This window comes from Mus caroli, unplaced genomic scaffold (assembly GCF_978045245.1).
Source record: "Mus caroli unplaced genomic scaffold, Mus_caroli_1 scaffold_16, whole genome shotgun sequence".
In the NCBI taxonomy this organism is placed as follows: Eukaryota; Metazoa; Chordata; class Mammalia; order Rodentia; family Muridae; genus Mus; species Mus caroli.
In genome coordinates this window covers 24,781,837-24,798,861 of record NW_028227271.1, presented here as the reverse complement: position 1 = coordinate 24,798,861, position 17,025 = coordinate 24,781,837, and the positions used below count along the sequence as shown (strand labels likewise).

The 17,025-nt window shown below is 53.2% G+C and overlaps 1 protein-coding gene across 3 annotated transcripts in view; it reads right to left on the bottom strand.

Moving 5' to 3' along the window:
• Tmem184b (transmembrane protein 184B) overlaps nucleotides 1-15,977 on the bottom strand; it is a 44,139-nt gene extending 28,162 nt beyond the window's left edge. For 2 of the 3 annotated variants that reach the window (XM_085831927.1, XM_085831928.1), the window contains exon 1: nucleotides 15,488-15,688. In XM_085831927.1, the coding sequence (XP_085688053.1) occupies nucleotides 15,488-15,516 (29 nt within the window). In that variant the 5' untranslated portion in view covers nucleotides 15,517-15,688. Of the gene's footprint in view, nucleotides 1-15,487; nucleotides 15,689-15,866 lie in introns of those variants that run through there. The other variant, XM_029469801.2, reaches the window with a different exon arrangement.
• Nucleotides 15,978-17,025: the final 1,048 nt, after the last annotated feature.

Below are 17,025 nucleotides of genomic sequence, written 5' to 3'. Positions count from 1 at the left end.
ACCTCTATGTGGAATGGATCTTACAGATAAAGGGTAGCAGGAAGGGTGATTTTGCAAAAACTTACCAGTACACCAAAACCCACACTCAAAAGCCCTGGTGTTTGTTTATCTGTGTACATGTGCCACATGTGTGCACCATGTGCACACGGGCGGAGACCAGACGAGGCTGTCAGGTGTCCTCTGTTGCTCTTGGCCTTTCTCTCTTGGGACAGGTCCCTCGCTGAACCTGGGGCTCACTATTTTCTGGCTAGAATGACAGCAAGCCGGGTTACCGATATGCAAGGCCACATCTGGCTTTTTACAAGGTGCTGGAGAGCCAGTCACGGGTCCTTATGATCGCAACAGAAAGGTCTCTACCCACTGAGCTACCTTACAGCCCAAGTTTGGTTTTTGCTTGTTTTGTTTTTAGACCAGGTCTCCTCTCCATCCCCAGTGCTGGGATTAAAAGTATGGCAAGTTCGGGGGTTCGACTGCTGTTAAAGGTGTGTAATCAATAGTACAGCTAGCCAACGGCCACTGACGCTGTGTCTTTCTGCAGTCTCTGTGCTAACTGATCCCAGCACAGTCCCTTAGTCCCCCAGCCCCCAGGCTTCAGATCACACAGACAGTAAAGCCAAGCACTGGTTGGTTCCCCAGTGGCCCCTCTGCCTTAAGTGCTGTCACCCCACCTCCCACCATTTGCCTGACAACCTGCAACTCGGAGGAGGCCAGTTTGGGGCAAGCTGGCACTTTGACCCCGACCCTGAGTCGGGTGGTAGAGCTGGAGTCTGAACCTTACCGAGCTGGACCTGAACAGGTGAGCAGGTGTTTATCTTGGGAGCAGAGCAAAGGCGTGTACTGTCCTGTTGCCATGGCCTCTGAGGCAAAAGGTTAGCAACCAGAAGTGTGCACACTTTCAAAAGGTACAGTGTAGGGCTAGAAACCTGGCTCTGTGGGTAGAACTGTTGCTTAGAACGGCACCCTAAGTTCCACTCCCAGTACTACATAAACCAGATGTGGGGGCTCAGGTCTGTAATCCCACAGAAGGCTTAGAAGTTTAAGACTAGTGTTGGCTACACAGTGAGCTGAGGCCAGCCTGGGGTGTGTAAGATTGTTTCAACAAAATTAAATGCGTAAGTAAGTAAATAAATAGATTATAGTACTGCACATGGTCTGGCATTCACACCGGGGTCTAGGCGACCCCCCAAACCTGCCATGCACAGCACTCCCATAGAGAAAAACGTAGCTCACCTGCCTCGGTAAAACCTCTAAAGGTTATAATTAGTCTCAAGCAATTCAGGTCAGATTTTGGCTGCAAAATGAGTCTGCTGCTGACTAAGGAGGAACTTCTGGGGTTTCTGCAAGATCTGGAGTCTCCTGTGCTGGCGAAGGAACATGGCTAGGGAGGCTTTGCAACACAAGGACTGACTTCCACACTTACAACATTCCCCCCAAACTACTCAGCACCGACAGGAGTGGGCTCCCCAGCGACCAAGGCCTCTGGCCTCCTGTCTGAGCCTCAACAGCAGAAGCCCTGTCACCCTACATGTGTGAGGTGAGCACATATCTGAGTGCCCAGGGGCTTCACCTCTGTCCTGATCGTTATGGTAACAAGACCACTAACTCTCACCTCACCAAAAACATCACCACCACCTTGGGTCCCGCCCACTCCAGCAGAACCTGACTGTGCTCCGCCCACTCCAGCAGAACCAGGCAGTGCTTACTGCTCGCTCAGCATTCCTGTTTCCCACATTCTCTAGGTCCATGATGCCAGGCACGCAGTAGGGACATGGGAAGAGGCAACTGCAAGCTACTGAGCAATGCAGAGCCTGGCCTTGTAGCCACCCAGCACGCTCTGTGGACTCTGTCACCTGGACCCTCCACACTGCTGACTCTTTGAGGCTTGGCTTGAGCAGGAGTGCTCTGCTGGAAGGAGGTATGGAGAGAGCAAAGGATGGAAGCTGGATTACATCCACTGTCTTCTAGCCTGAGAAGGCCACACCAAGGAGAGCAATGGACCTATTACAGCGGTGCAGAGGCACAACACCATGAAGGCAAGTTTATGAAAACAGACTCTGTCACCAGCTGTCACTCAAGCAAGGGGCGAGTCACTGTCAGAATGAGGAAGTTCCCTGAGTTAGAGACACCTCAGGTGGGCTCACACCTGACTTCTCCATGACAACACTGTAAACTTCTGGAGGTCAAAGTTCATGTTTCAGGGCACCTGCTTTGGGGACTGGAATGTTCTGCCCTGTCCCCCACTGCCTACACATGGCCACCTTCTGTCAGATCCACAGTCTTTTCCGCTATCATGCTATCTGGCTGGATGACAGTGACACGAGGCTGGAATGTATCTGCTGAACACTGATTTGGGGACATGGACACGGCATGGACAATGGTATGGAGCCAGCCCGTGCCCTCCTGATGTTTCGGTAGGCTTGTGCCAACAAGGCCTCACTCAGGAGCAGTTGAACAGGCCACATATGACAGACACTGTGCAGCTCACAAAGGCCTTGGCAACATGCAAAGGAGACTTAACTGGTCAGAGCACCCAGACAGATGAGTGCTCTGGGCAGAGACCCTCTGGGGCCATGACAAAGGACAGGGCTCATGTTGAGCCTCAGGCCTGTGGTTAATGGGAAAGAAGGAAACAAGCTTGGGGTAACCCAGCTCTTAAAACAGGGGGTAGCCAATACACTGTCCTCTCCGCCTTACACCAGAGGGTCAAGGGAGCGGGATGTGACCCAGAAGAGGCTTGAGAGCCTAGAATCGGAGGGAAGTGGGAAGGCGAGTCTGGAACACATTTCAACCAGGCCCTGGGAAATGAACTATGTCAAACCCAGGAACCCACTCAGGAAACTTCCCCTCCTCCGACACACACCATGTCTGCAGCCTCCTCTGGGAAGACAGGCCGCTGTCCCTCTGTGAGGACAGCCTCCTCACACTGCCCTCCCCACACTGCCCCCTCCACACTGCCCTCCCCATACTGCCCTCACCACACTGCCCTCACCACACTGCCCTCACCACACTGCCCTCACCACACTGCCCTCACCACACTGCCCGGCCCTTCTTCAACCTTGAGCCCTGGAGCCACATCACCAACACCTGACTCCAAGCTCTGCCACTCTAGCTGTGTGTCAGAGACAAATTATGCAACCTCTCTCTGCTTGGCACAAAGGGCACACAGCCACGCCCAAGCCAGAGGCGCTTCCAGGAAAAAACAAGACTCAAGTACTGCATGCTGCTGCTGCCATCACTATTACTGATCTCACACAACTGCATCCTCCCATCACAGAGGGGTGTGGTGGGGTATCACATTCCCACCAGCTGCTGAGCCCAGCCTGGCCCTACTTCTGGTCTCTGATTCTCTTTAAATCTTGTGGGTGTGTGCAGTGTGCGTGTTTGTATATGGTATATGTGTGTATGATGTTTATGTGTGGTATATACGGGGTATTTATATAATGTGTATGGTGTGTCTACGGTATATGTGTGGTATATATATGCATATGTGCGTATGTAATATGTGCGTGTGAATATGGTATATGCATACTTGGTGTGTGTGTGTGTAGCATGGTATGTATGTGTGTACCGTGTGTGTAGCCTCCTGCCTCTGAGATGACTTGTGCATAGAGACCACAGCCAGCTTGTTCAGTGGGTGACAGGATCTGAACTCAGGTCCTCATGGTGGTGCTTGCAGAAATCACTCCTAACCACCTAACCCTCCCTCCAGCCTCACTTCACCCCAAACCTCTCCCCTTTTGGAGACAAGGTCTCACTGTAGCTGAAGCCAGCTTGAAGTCAGGGTAATCCTCCTGCCTCAGCCTGAGTGTTGGGTTTACAAGCATGAGCCACAACACCCAGCCAGATTTTCATTCATTTCATTTCAGAGCAGAGCCCTGCCAAGCTGTAGCCAGGAAGGTCACGCCCCGGCATCCATCGGCCCCCCTCAGGCCAGGCTGCACTGGCAACAGGCGGGCAGGCACTCCTCTGGAATGTTGTTCTGTTTGTCTCATCCCCTGGAGGAAGTCCATTTTTACAGGCCTCCTCCCTTCTCCCCATAGGGGCTCCCTTGAACACTGCATCTGGGCCTGTAGCCTGGGAATGAGGGGCTCTTAGACCTGGGGGGTGGAGGGGCTGCTTAGCTTGACCAACCTCCAAGTGGCTGCCTTTGGAGGGAAGCCGGCCCACATCAGAGACAGACATCAGCCCACACACTGGCCCTTCTCCAGAGGGGATTAGAGCAAAGAGTGGCTGGCCAGCAGCTGGCAGCTTTGCTTGGTGAGTCTTCTGAAAAAAGGTCACATGCCTCACAACAGGCCAGAGGTCCACCTCTCCCACAATACTATTCCCATCAAGACACACACGCCTCCCTCCCCCCACCAGGCCCGCATTCCCACTGGAGCCTGAAGCAGAGAACTTATCCAACCCTGGCCTGTTTGTGCTGGGGGGAGTAGGGGGGGTCCGGGGGGGGGGGGAATCAGAAGCAGAGGCAGCAATAGGGGACTCTAAGCCCTTCAGTTCCTGGGGAATCACTTAACCCTGCCTTGAATTCAGTGATTTTGCTTTGGGTCTCTTTGGAGTTTTGTTGTTGTTTTGTGATTTCTATGATTGTATGTGTGTAAATGTTTGCCTGCATGTTATATCTGTGTACCACGTGCATGCCTAGTGCCCGTGGAGGTCAGGAGAGGGCAACAGCTCCCTGGAACTGGAGTTCAGATGGTTTTCAGCTACCATGTGGGTGCTAGAAGTGGAACCTGGATCCTCTGCAACATCAGCAAGTGCTCTGAACCACTGAGCCACCTCTCCAGTTCTGTAGTGGGGTCTTTTGGGTTTGTCTTCTCTAAGACAGAGTAGCCTTGCTAACTTTGAACTCTCTATGTAGACAAGGCAAGCCCGTCTCTGCCCCCAGAGAGCTGGGAGTAAGAGTGTGAACCATCATGCAGCCCAGAGTTCAGGGTTTTGGTTTTCAAATGAACCAGACTGACCTCTGGTTACTCGGTTATCTTCCACACTGAATACAAACAGATCAGCGTGCGGTCTGTAGGGCTGAGCTTTGGAGCCTCTCTAACTACCCAGTGTCCCATCTACCACTGAGCAAGTACATGGCTGCAGAATCCTGAACCCCAACCTCCCCACTGCCTTCTGGGAGCTGGCTTTCTAAACAAAGACTACTACAGGTGCCTTTCCCTGGGGGGTCAGCACAAGTCTCAGTGCAGGGTCAGTAGATGGCCAACCCCAAACAACAAATTTCATTTACACGTACAGAGTGAGCAGGCGGCCCGTCCTGGTGCACACCCACAACAGAGTGTGCAAGGGGCTCAAGACAAGAGCAGAAGAGGCCACAGCACAGATGCCTGTCCCCACAGGGAGGGCCACACAGTGTCAAAATCAGCCAGTGGATACCTCCGCAGCAGTGAAAAAGAACAAAGGACTATTCTACAAAGCTGGATGCTCTCACTAACATGGAGAGAAGAAGCCAGGCACCACAGAGACCAGAGAAGCCACGCACCAGACGCTCAAACCAAGCAGAACGAATCCCAGGTGCCGAGCTGTGAGCATCCTTACCTGGGACAGCAAGTGACCACAAGGAGTCCCAGGGAAGAGTCAGGTGCCTGGGACATAGTGGAGAAAGTCCCAAGTGATAGCAGCAGGGAATAGCCATGGCTGTGGGAAGGTCAGAGGGCAGCAGCCAAGGTGCTGGGCGAGGGAGCACAGGCGTGGAGGTGCAGCGTCAGGGACGCCAACAGCGCGAAAGCCAGCTTCTCCAGAAAGCATGGATCCAGAGCCACCACAGAGGGGCCTGGGACACCCAGTGTGTTAGCTGCCCACAGGGAAAGCCCTGAAGGTTTCAGAGGAAGCTCAATGACCACAGCAGGGGTTTAAAAGTGCCAAAGCCAGCCAACAGCAGGGGAGGAGCTAGAGGTCCTCGTTACTAAGGAACCCCAACCCTGCTCAGATATTCTGTGAAAACCAAGTTCACTGGATGGGGTCAGGGCCTAAGTGAGGCCGGCTGCCTTTGAAGGGGTGGCCTGGACTGGCCGCCTACACTGGGCAAGTGGGGAGTTCAGTTAATCCTGTTTGATTTTCTTCAAGGGATATAACATTCACATTTCAGCCATCAGAAGTACAAGGGGAGCCAGGCCTGGTAGCATTCAGGAAGCTGAGGTCAGAAGATGACTGAACCTAGGAGTTTGGAGCCAGCTCTAGGCAGGCTTGGGAGTCCCCGTTCTTTTGGAGGTGAAAAAGGCACAAAGGACAATCAGCAAGCAATGGCCAGCACAGCGCACTCCACCCCAGAGATGTCATGGTCCCAGCTTCTTGTGGCTGCCTAGGGACCATCTACACACCGGAACACTTCCTTCACTTTACAGAGGGGCTTCTGGACATGGCCCCCTCCAGTGGCTGCTTTCACTCAGCGGTTTGTCTACAACAGCCCTGACCCCTCTATGGCCTCTGCTGTGACTGCACAATAGTCCATGGTCAGACAGGCCATCATTTCTTTGTGTCTCCCTGGACAGAGACATCGAGGGTGAGTCCAGCTCTTGGCTATTACAAAGCAGCAGCCATGCCCAGCTGTGTAACCCATCACTCTGCTCACAGAGTATCACGCCCGCAGGCCAATTCCTCATGCAGCTTCTGGAGGTCCAGAAATGCATACTGCAGACAAGTCAAGGCCGAGGCGGAGTACGCTTAAGTTGTTCACCTAGGAACTGAATCTTAGTGTTGGCAATGGCACTTGTGGTGGGGGAAGAAATGGCAGAGGAAAGCTGAGTTTTCAACAAAAAGGGCTCTGGGTGAGGAGGTGGTACTGGACCGAGATCAGACCCAACTCGCTCAGTGTTCTGCCCATCCGTGAACTAGCTCTCCTTACGTGCACATATGGGGAGACTCAGGGATGAGGGTGCAGCTCAGCAGGAGAGCCCTTGCCTAGCCGTACATAAGCTCCAGTGACTGTCCCCAGCTCGGTCACAAGGAAGAATGAAAAGGCTAGACCTAGACTGCCAGCCCTCCCCAGCTCCAGCTCTGATGCCCTGGTGGACATAAATGGGTCACCAAGACACCCAGCTGTAACTGATGTATGCAGGGGAGCATCAGGTGGTGGCCCAGTAGGGAAGAGTCAGACAGAGACCCAAGGGTCTCTAACTTCCAGTCTAGCCTTCCCACGGGTAAGAAAAGCACCGTGTATCACACTCCCTGTCACAGCTGTGGGACATCACAGTCATGCAAACACTCACACTACATGACATTCACCCTCCCTGCTCCTGGTCCATCACTAACTGTTACATAACCCATGTGCCCAAAAGCCACCCGATCTAAGCATCACCCTCTAGCCAGCCTGTCATAGAGGATGGGGGGCAGTCTCAGGTAGGAATCCAAGTGTCCTCCCTGAGAATGAGGGCAGCTGAGGACAGCAGGACGGGGGCTTCCTCCTCTTCCCCAAATCAAACCCAGCCACTAGAAAGTGTGGATGAAAGGGAAGGCCTCCTGGCCCCAGCTGAGTGGGGGAGACCTCTGCGAGAGGGACCCAGACAGTCCACACACACACACACACACACACTCTGCTCCCACAGAGACATCCGGCACTAGAGCAGCTACTTCACGAAGCAGTGATTCAGCCTTAGCAAGTCCAGATTGCTATGTTCCTGCAACCTTAAGCCACATATGTCAGAATACTCATGCATCATACAATGCCTTCCAGAACGTAAGACAGGACCCCAAGCCACTTGAGAAGACTCACTCTACCCCAGGGCTATGTCATCTACTTGTGTCCCTGGCCTCTGTGTGAGCTCCACATGGACCCACTATCTGAAGGTCCTGCCTTCCTCTCCACCTACTGTGAACCACACCCACACAGTTTTGTCTCAGCCCACCCCAGGCAGGAGCCCTACAGATCAACCAGGTCCTTCATTACAGTTTTCTACTTCTGGCAAGGTGTGCCAGGCTTTCCCAAGAGGCTGTGATCTCTCTCAGGGAGAGCAATATGGTGGCCACTCAGATCAGGAAGATCCAAAAGGCCTGCTTTCTTCTGAGGACCACAGGCCTTTCACCCTCTGAGTCTCAGCCTCTCCATCTACAGAGTAAGAATTCTCAGGGCCCAGGCCACTGGGAAGTGTAGTCTGCAAAGCCCTACACAGATCATATTGAGGACAGAATTAGAGTGATTACATGGCAATATTAATAATATAAAAACGACCACACATTTTTGCCAACACTCATCACTGTGCAGTGTAGACACCCACACTGAGTGCTGCTGAGATCCCCCTCGCTGCTCACAGGATGAACAGAGATGGAGACCAGAGGCTACAACAGCTATGGCAGCGCCTTCAGAGCTTTTCTAAAAATGACCACGGGCCCTGGAGAACAGCTGCGCTCTGTAGAGTGGAGGTCCTCTGCCATGTGCCACAGGAACATGTAGCCTGTCCATAAGAAGAAAAATAGAGGTGTATGTCCCTCGGGGTAGAGAGGCTGTGTGATCTGAAAATCACCCTTCTGGGGTGACGAATGTAATTACTTCAGGAGGGATGGGAAGAGAGGGGAGCAGCCTCTCTTGAGGCTGTTGAGAGGTGTCAACATCTTGGGATGGGCTGTTGACACCCAGGTAAAGGACCCGATAGTCTTAGCAAGAGAAACAGTCTTCAAAAGATCTCTGCCCAGACTTCAGGCTGTGAAAGAAACAGGGGTGTGTGTACGCCCTTCTTCACAACCATGAGACCTGCCAACCTGGCTCTCACCCTGGTGACCAGCCTTTCTGACCTGGGAACCCACCCAGCACAGGAAGATGAGCAGATGCCCACTGTGAGCTTAGACACAGCAAGCGGCCTGCTCAAGGCCATCGCTCCTGTTTTTGTTTTTTGTTTTTTGTTTTTTGTTTTTTTTGCCATCCCAGGATAGAGGCAATTTCTCCCACTGAACTTCAAACAAAGCGCCAGGACCTTCACTTTTCTCAACCTGTGGCCAGCCTAGGCAAATACTTGTGACCCATGCTCAGTGAATAGTGAAACCCTGTAAGCTCCTACCTAGAACGAACATCAACTCAACAGCGACGCCTTCTTCTACGGGGAATCATGGAGAAGCTGAAATGGAGTCCGCATAGCCCAGGGTGGCTTTGATCAGCAGGGGCCCTCCACTAGCGCTGGCCACACAGCTTATCTTTATGCAGAGCTTCTCCAAGTCAGTGCTCAGCTCTTCTTGAGGGACTCCAACACACTGAAGAGCCGGAAGTGACTCGGGTCAGGCACAAAGGCTTTCTGGGTGGGATCTTCCCCTCTGGTTTCCAGCTCAGAGAAGGAAAAGGAGGTGTCTGCTGGGCTTCCTGCCTTCACACAAGCCCGAGACTTCCCTTGCCCCCTGTAGGCAGACACTGGGCACTGCTGGCCTCCAGTGATACAACCTCACTCTTAACAGACGGTCCTGTACTAAGCCGAGCATGGCAGTGCACACCTGAACTCAAAAGTTGCAGGTGGGAAGATAAAGAGCTCCGAGCCAGCCTGGGCTACATCACACCTTGCCTCAACAAACATCAAACCAGGAATGGTGTTGACACCTTTAATTCCAGTACTTGGGAGATAAGAGACAGGTAGATCTTTGTGTCCGAGGCCAGCCTAGTCAGGAGTTCCAGACCAGCCAGGGATATATAAGGAGACCTCGTCTAAAGTAAATAAATAAAATTGTCAAATAAATGAAACCTAAATCGCTGGACACGGTGACACACTCCTTTAATCCCAGCACTCTGGAGGCAGAGACAGAGGATCTCAATGAGTTTAAGCCCAGCCTGATCTATATGATGTGTTCTAGGATAGCCAGGACTATGCAGAGAGACCCCATCTCAGAAAACAAAATAAACAAACAAAAAAAAATAAGTAAAATCAAGGAAACAAACAGGACAACCCCATTCTGATCCCCACGAAGGTGCCATCACACTGCAAGGATAATTTCAGCTTCCTCCTGAGCGGCAGTGCGTTAAGCATCCGCTGTTCTGTCTGCCACCCCCCCCACACACCCGAAACTCTCCACACCTGCACTCAGTGCCAGCTCCATGCCAGGCAGTGGGACACTGCTGACTGCAGGCAGGAGGAGTCCAGCCTGTATGCTGCTATCAAGCCACAGCTTGGGCCACGCGCATGATCACAGCAGCATCTAGGACCGGGAGCTAATGCTTCCATGACAGCTCAGGCTCAGTCCAGCTCCTGAGCACCCCCTGCATGTGGCTTTCTCCTCTCTGGGGCTTTGAAGAGCAGAGTTCCAGGAGTGGCTGCTGAGGATACTGCCAGCTGCGGGCTGGAGAGACAGGGCTCAGTGCTTAAGAAAGCGCACGCACGCCTTTAATCCCAGCACTCAGGAGGCAGAGGCAGGCAGATTTCTGAGTTCGAGGCCAGCCTGGTCTACAGAGTGAGTTCCAGGACAGCCAGGGCTACACAGAGAAACCCTGTCTCGGAAAACCAAAAACAACAACAACAAAAAAAAAAAAAGAAAGAAAGAAAGAAAGAAAGAAAGAAAGAAAGGAAGGAAGGAAGGAAGGAAGGAAGGAAGGAAGGAAGGAAGGAAGGAAGACAGACAGACTGGCTGCTCTTGCAGAGGACCCAGGTTTAGTTCCCAGCAGCCACATGGCAGCTCACAATTATCTTTAACTCCAGTTCCAGGGGAACCAATGCCTTCTTCTGACCTCCCTGGGCACGCTAGACGCATGCATGCATGAGGCAAACACTCATACACACAAAATAAAAGTTAATAAATCTCTAAAGAAGAAGAAACAAATGCTGTCAGCAACTTCTCAGTGTGCTGCACAAGCCTCCACCTCGCATCTCATAGAGCAGGACCAGCCGGGAGGAGGAGCACGGAGGAAACCTAAACCCAGAGGCCTCCCGCCTAGGAGCTCCCACTCTGCTTCTTCCCTGGCTGGCCTCCGGGAGGCAGAAGTCACATTCAATGAACATGGATGACAGTCCTGCTACAGACCAGTTTGTACGGCTGCACTGGTCTGTAGGGATGCATGGTTGGTTTTATGACACGGATTCAGATCACTGTATAAGCTGTCACCTCTGCCTAAAACCCACTTTCTCTGCCCAGGCAACAACGTCCCCTCAGAGCATCCATGACAACTATAACTGTCCTGCTGCCGGTGTCTCTCTGCCTAGCTGGATGCAGCTCCCCACATTAAACAGCCTGCAAGCAAACAGCAAAAGCTGGTGAGAACAGGAAAGAGAGCTTGGTCCGGGAAGTACTGGCCGCACAAGTCTGAGGACCTGAGTTCGATTCCCAGCACCCGGGTGAAAGGCGTGGCGTGTGGATGCACACTTAAGATTCCAGACTGGAAAGGCAGAGACAGACAAGTCCCTGGGGCTCCCTGCCAGCTTACCTCGCCTGAGAGCCCCGGGTCCTAGTGAGAGATCTTGTTGCAAAACACAAGGTGGATGAGGAACATCACCCAAGGCTAACCCTCTGGCTCCCATGCTCATACTGTGCACTAATGCAAACACTGTGTCATGATAGCCCTATAATGTCTACGCTGCTGGCATTTGCATTCTACAGATAAGGCAAACTGCAGATCCTGTCCTTCCCCAGGCTGGCCTTGAACCCATCCTCCTGCCTCAACCTCCAAAGTAACAGGAATACATAATGTACAATAACACCACCAGCTTAATTTTAACTATCTATCTATCATCTATCTATCTATCTATCTATCTATTGCTTTATTGTTTGAGACAAAGTCTCACTATGTAGTCCGGCCATCCTGGACCAGGCTATCCTAGAACTCACAAAGCCCCATCTGCCTCTGCCTCCAGAGTGCTGGGATTAAAGGTATGAGCCACCATGCCCCGGCTACCTTAATTTTAAGAACCATGAATTCTACCTGGTAAGTGACCTGCCCAAGGACCCAGTGCTAACAAATGCAAGGATTTGACTTGCAATTCCTAATTCTCTTTCCAGGTCACAGGGACTGCTCAGCACATTTGCTCCCTCTCCTGCTCTCACATTTCAAAGTGATTACGAAGTCTCTAACTTTACATTTTAGTTATCATTACTATTACTAATGTTGTGTATGTGCATGCGCATGCGGGTACACATGTATGCCACAGCATACATGTAGTTGATAGACGATAACTTTCAGGAGCTGGGTCTCTCCTTCCACCACAGGCTCTGGGGATCAAAGCTGGGTCATCAGCCTTCCGCAGAAAGCGCCTCTACTCACCGAGCCATCTCGCTGGCCCAGATTCCGCAACCCTCAGCTGCCTATGCTCAAGCACCCACTGGGCTTTCTCCCTCAACTCCCATGCTCACATCCTACATACGGCCAGTCCGCCCCCGCCAGCTGTGCTTCTGCAGGATTCGGCAAAGACCCCTAGTGAAGCACGGGCATTCTCACGGCCTCTGTCCAGAGAAGGAATGACTGCCTAATTCCTCATACAGGCAGGCCAGCGAGTCACTGCACCAAATCCAGCCAGCCTGGTAACTGGCAAAGTAGAGCAAGAAGTCTTCGTGGAGCTCAAAGGAAGACGAGGCGGCTGCATCCAGCTTGCCTGGCTCCACTCCTGGCTCCTGGCTCCTTCTAACCGCGTTCATTGAACATGGATGGTGCGTGACTGACCGTACCTCCCAAGGTAACAACAAGAGAGGCTAAGAGCCCAGGAGACCTGGGACAATCAGGGGCTCAATCCTTAAGAAAACAAGTTCAGGGCTGGCTCAGCCGCTGACATTCCACCCTGGCGTGGCAGCACCGTATAAACTGGGCACTTTACCTATATCATCCTAGGTATTGGGAGGTAAAGGCAGGAGGGTCAGAAGTTCAAGGTCACCCTCAGCCACATAGTGGATTCAAGTTCTGCCGGGAATACATGAGACCTTGTCTCCAATTAAAAAACAAACAAACAAACAAAAACAGAACAAAAAAGTTTCAGTTCAGTGGGGCCAAATGACAGAGAGCAGAAGAGACCAGCAGGAAAGCAGGGCCTGGGGCACAGTAACCTTCAGCCCCAAAGATGCAAAAGAAAAACAGAGCAGAGACTAAAGAGACACCAGGGACCAAAGGGGCAGCAAACAGGAAGGAGGCAGGTCATCCTGGAGTTACATGCCAGAATGAAGGAAGCAAGATGCAGGGTGATGATACAGCCCCACAACACAGGGTATGTGTGTCACTTCCTCTCAAACATTCAAAGGCTTTCTGTTGACCACACCAGGATCACACCAAAACCCTCCGAGAGGGAGACATGACAGGCCTCTACGTCTGCTTGGGGCCCCTGCTCTCCTCCTCCGCGCTCCACCTCTAACTCCAGGACCAAGAAGGCACTGAGCATACCAAAGGTCAGAGGGGAAAAGCCTGGAGATCGAACCAACTGACCTGTGATGGGGAAGGTGGCAGCCCCACCTCACCGGATAGTGGAGGATGGGATGGGAACTCATGAAAGCACTTTGAACTGTGCCTGGCACATGGTAAGTGCTCAAGAAACGAGCTGTTGTTCCTACTGTCCTCTGGGCCCCTTCAGTGCCCTCTCTCCCTACCCCAAGTAGAACACTGTCTCAAATGTATTAGTCACGTGCTGGGCTACCTCAGCCAACCACAGCCTTTCACAGGGGACAACCCAGGTCTCTGGCCTCTCTTCCCTGATGGCCAGCAAATTCAGGGCACACAGGAGGTATTCAGCAAGCACCTGCTGCCCCCAAAAAAGCCTCAGCCAAGGTCCTGGGGCAGACCCCACATAGAGCTCTGAGGGCCTAGCTCCAGGCTTCCCAACACTCACACCAAATCCCCAGTCTCATTCACCGCTGCTACTCACTTTCAAAACAAGAAAGGCCTGGGCCCTGCCTTGCCTAGCAGCTTCTACTCCAGGGAGCACACGGAGAGAAATGAGCACAGCGGGACTGGAAATAGCACTGAGCCCCTCTTGGGGAGAGGCCTGGGCAGGCCAGCTGGCAAACAGAAGCAAAGCCTCAAAGGCAGGGAGTCCTGGAGGGCTGAGGACACGGCTCAGCAGCACACTGCCTGCCCAGAGTGCCTGAGGTCCCCGATCCAGTGCACAGGACCAAAAGGGGGAAAAAATGGGAGAGAGCAGCCAGCAGACAGGCCTGGTCCACAGAACTAGGACAAGCTGCCCACTGATCCTCTCCCACCCGGAAGCTCTTCTCTCCTCCCTAGTCCAACCCCACCACCCTGGGAGCAATCTACAAGGCATCCCCCAGGATTGCGCAAGGACGCCCAGGTCACCTATGGCTCTTAGGGGAATATTTAGAGCCCCACCACCCACACTGGCCAGTGGGGTCGCTATCTATGTCCACCTCCATAGCAGACTGGGAGCCTCTAGAAGAAGGTATTAGATCCTGTTCCTCTGTGTTCTACCCCAGGGACATCAGGGAGAGCAGGGCCGGGAGGCAGCCCTCAGCCGGGCACAAAGTAGATGCTCAGTAAGTTACAAGGCAACTTGGGCAAGACCCAGGGATGAAGAATGCTACCAGAGCCTACTAGTCCCACACTGACGTGGGAGTCACTAATCCCCATCCCGTCCCACCCCACCCGCCTTGACCTGCTCCTCAGTTTCCTAACCCACATCTATGCCCGATACTTTATTGGCACAGCTGTCCTGAGAACAAACCGGGAAAATACACATGGAAAGCAAGAAGTCTCTGAGGAATGTTAGTCACCCAGCTTTGGCTCGACTGTCCCTTTGTACTGAAGCCTTTTTTTTCTTTTTCCTTTTTTTTTTTTTTCTTTTTTTGCTGGCTTGTCCCTCCTCCCCCAACCCAGCACTGAATCCACCTCCATACTTCTCAGTCTTTTGTCTTCTGTTTCTGGAATCCCTGTGATTCTTTCCAATTCTGATTCTGCCCCAAGCACCTAAGAGCTCTTCGATGCCTCGATCTTCACATCTGTGTGCGGGGTGAGCACCAGTCTAGCTTCTTGGGCTCCCCAACCCTAGGGTTCCAACTCCGGCCCTACACAGAACTCTCAAGATACTCAGATGTGCCCACCAAACTTGTTGACACGAAGAGGGATGCTGCAAACAGCCCGTCAAGAAAGCCAAGAAAGCCAGACCTCGGAGACCTGCACCTCCCCCTGCTGCTGATGCTGGTGGTGTGTGTGTGTGTGTGTGTGTGTGTGTGTGTTGGCTGAGTCTGCAGCACTAGCCTCCAGGGCACAGATTGCTACTTCTCTCCTTACATAAAGCACCTGGCAGCCAGATGAATAATACATAGACCTTCACCTCACACCCAGGTATCAGGCGGGCAGACACCTGCTTTGCCCCACCAAGGCCTCCAAGGGAGGAAGGGATGAGATGTCCCGCCTCATACAGTCCTCCAAGAAAGGATACAAACTAAAAATCCGAGCCCGTTCCCCAGACTCCCTAGCTTTGCCATTGCCTGGAGCTCCTTAGCCCCGGAGTCCTTATCCAAGCAAGGTGTCCAAGGGCGTGCCCAGGCAAACAGGCACCACACATCCAAACCAATCTCTAGGGTTCCTTTGAACACCCAGCATCCTGGGGTCCCCAGATCCCTGTCCCCCTTCAAATCTACTGACCTGTGTGCAAAGCGCGCGCACACCCCCATTTACTCATGTACCGCCTCAAGGGCCGACCACCGGGCCAGGTCAAAGCCACTGCACTGGGGACCGACGCCTCCCCGCCCCGTTCGGTCGTGCCAGGCTGCAGCACACCCACCGCGGCGCGCACAGTCCCATCGGTAAGAGGCTGGGCCCCGCGCCGCCCACCCCGACTCCCCCACGAGCAGGTCGGGTTACACTCAGGGCCCCGCCACGCTGGCGAAGCGGGCACACCCACGGGCCGCTTGGGGGCCTCCGAGTCCCTGCCTCCCCGCGGGAAGTCCCCAGAGTGGAGTTCTCCCCAAGGTGCAGCCCCCGCCCGGCCCCCGTTCATCCCGTGCATCCGCCGCCCTGGTACCTCAGGAGCCCATGGCGCTGGAGACTGCAGGCGGAGCAGGCGGCGCCGCAACCCGGTATCTCGGCCGCCGCTGGCGCGTCCCGAGCCCCGCCGGGTACCGCCGCGACGCGCCTGCGCACTCGGAACGCCGCTGGCGGGGGCGGGGCCGGAGCGCACGGCTGAGGTCACTCGCCGAGCCTTAAAGGGGCCGCGCGCTGCGAAGCACCACGCGCAATCTCAAGTCAGGAGAATGGTGCGGTTCTCTTGCAACTCGCAAACGCACCGCGAGAGACTCAGGGCCCAGATTTCCTAGTCCAGTTCCACCCACCACAGTCCTGGGATGCACAGTCTGACCCACGTGATACAGACTGTCCCGGACACTCGCGAGCTAGCTAGAGTTTCAATTCTCTAAAAGCTTTGTATATGCCAACGCTGAAGGTGAAACGAAATCTAGTTGACGTTTGAGATGGGGAGGGTGAGTGTGAGACTGTGGAACGGACTTCCACGGAACGTTTTGTATATTTATGCAAAATGAAACTGCTCTAGTGGAACTGCCCCACCTCGTTCCTAGCAGCCTAACGAAACGAAACGATTCTAGAGGAGTCATTCCAGCCCCTATCCCACTTTGATTTGTGAGGTCCCAGTCTTACCCAGATGACTGAAATGCGTAATATGCAACCAAGTTTATTTTTATCTCCAGCTCCAAATGTCTACCGACGCCTCTTACTTAGCGGGCTCAGCTGCTTTCCCCTCCACACACGTTTCTTCTTCACAGCATTCCCCAATCCCTGCTTTTAGTCTTCAAGCCAGAAAGTCTAGAATCATCCTTGAGTGCTCCCCTCCCTCTCCCCCTCGTCCCATCAGCTTGGGCAGGACATCCTGTATTCCTAGACTCTGACCTCCATACTACTGAACTGCTGCCATGTGGTCCAGGCTCTGCCCAGGTACTGTGAGCATCTACTTAGACAGCCCGATTTTCCAACCTTGTCCTCGGCGGGTTTGTGCCAATGTAAGAATCAGGGATTCCTTTAAAAATCCAAATCGTTGGAGGAATGCTTGCTTACCATTCACCAGACCCTCGGTATGATTCTTTGCACCAAAGTAAACAAACAAACGAACCCACCCAAGATGAACCATGTGGCACTTTACTCAAAACCCTTAATTAGTTCCTCATGCCATT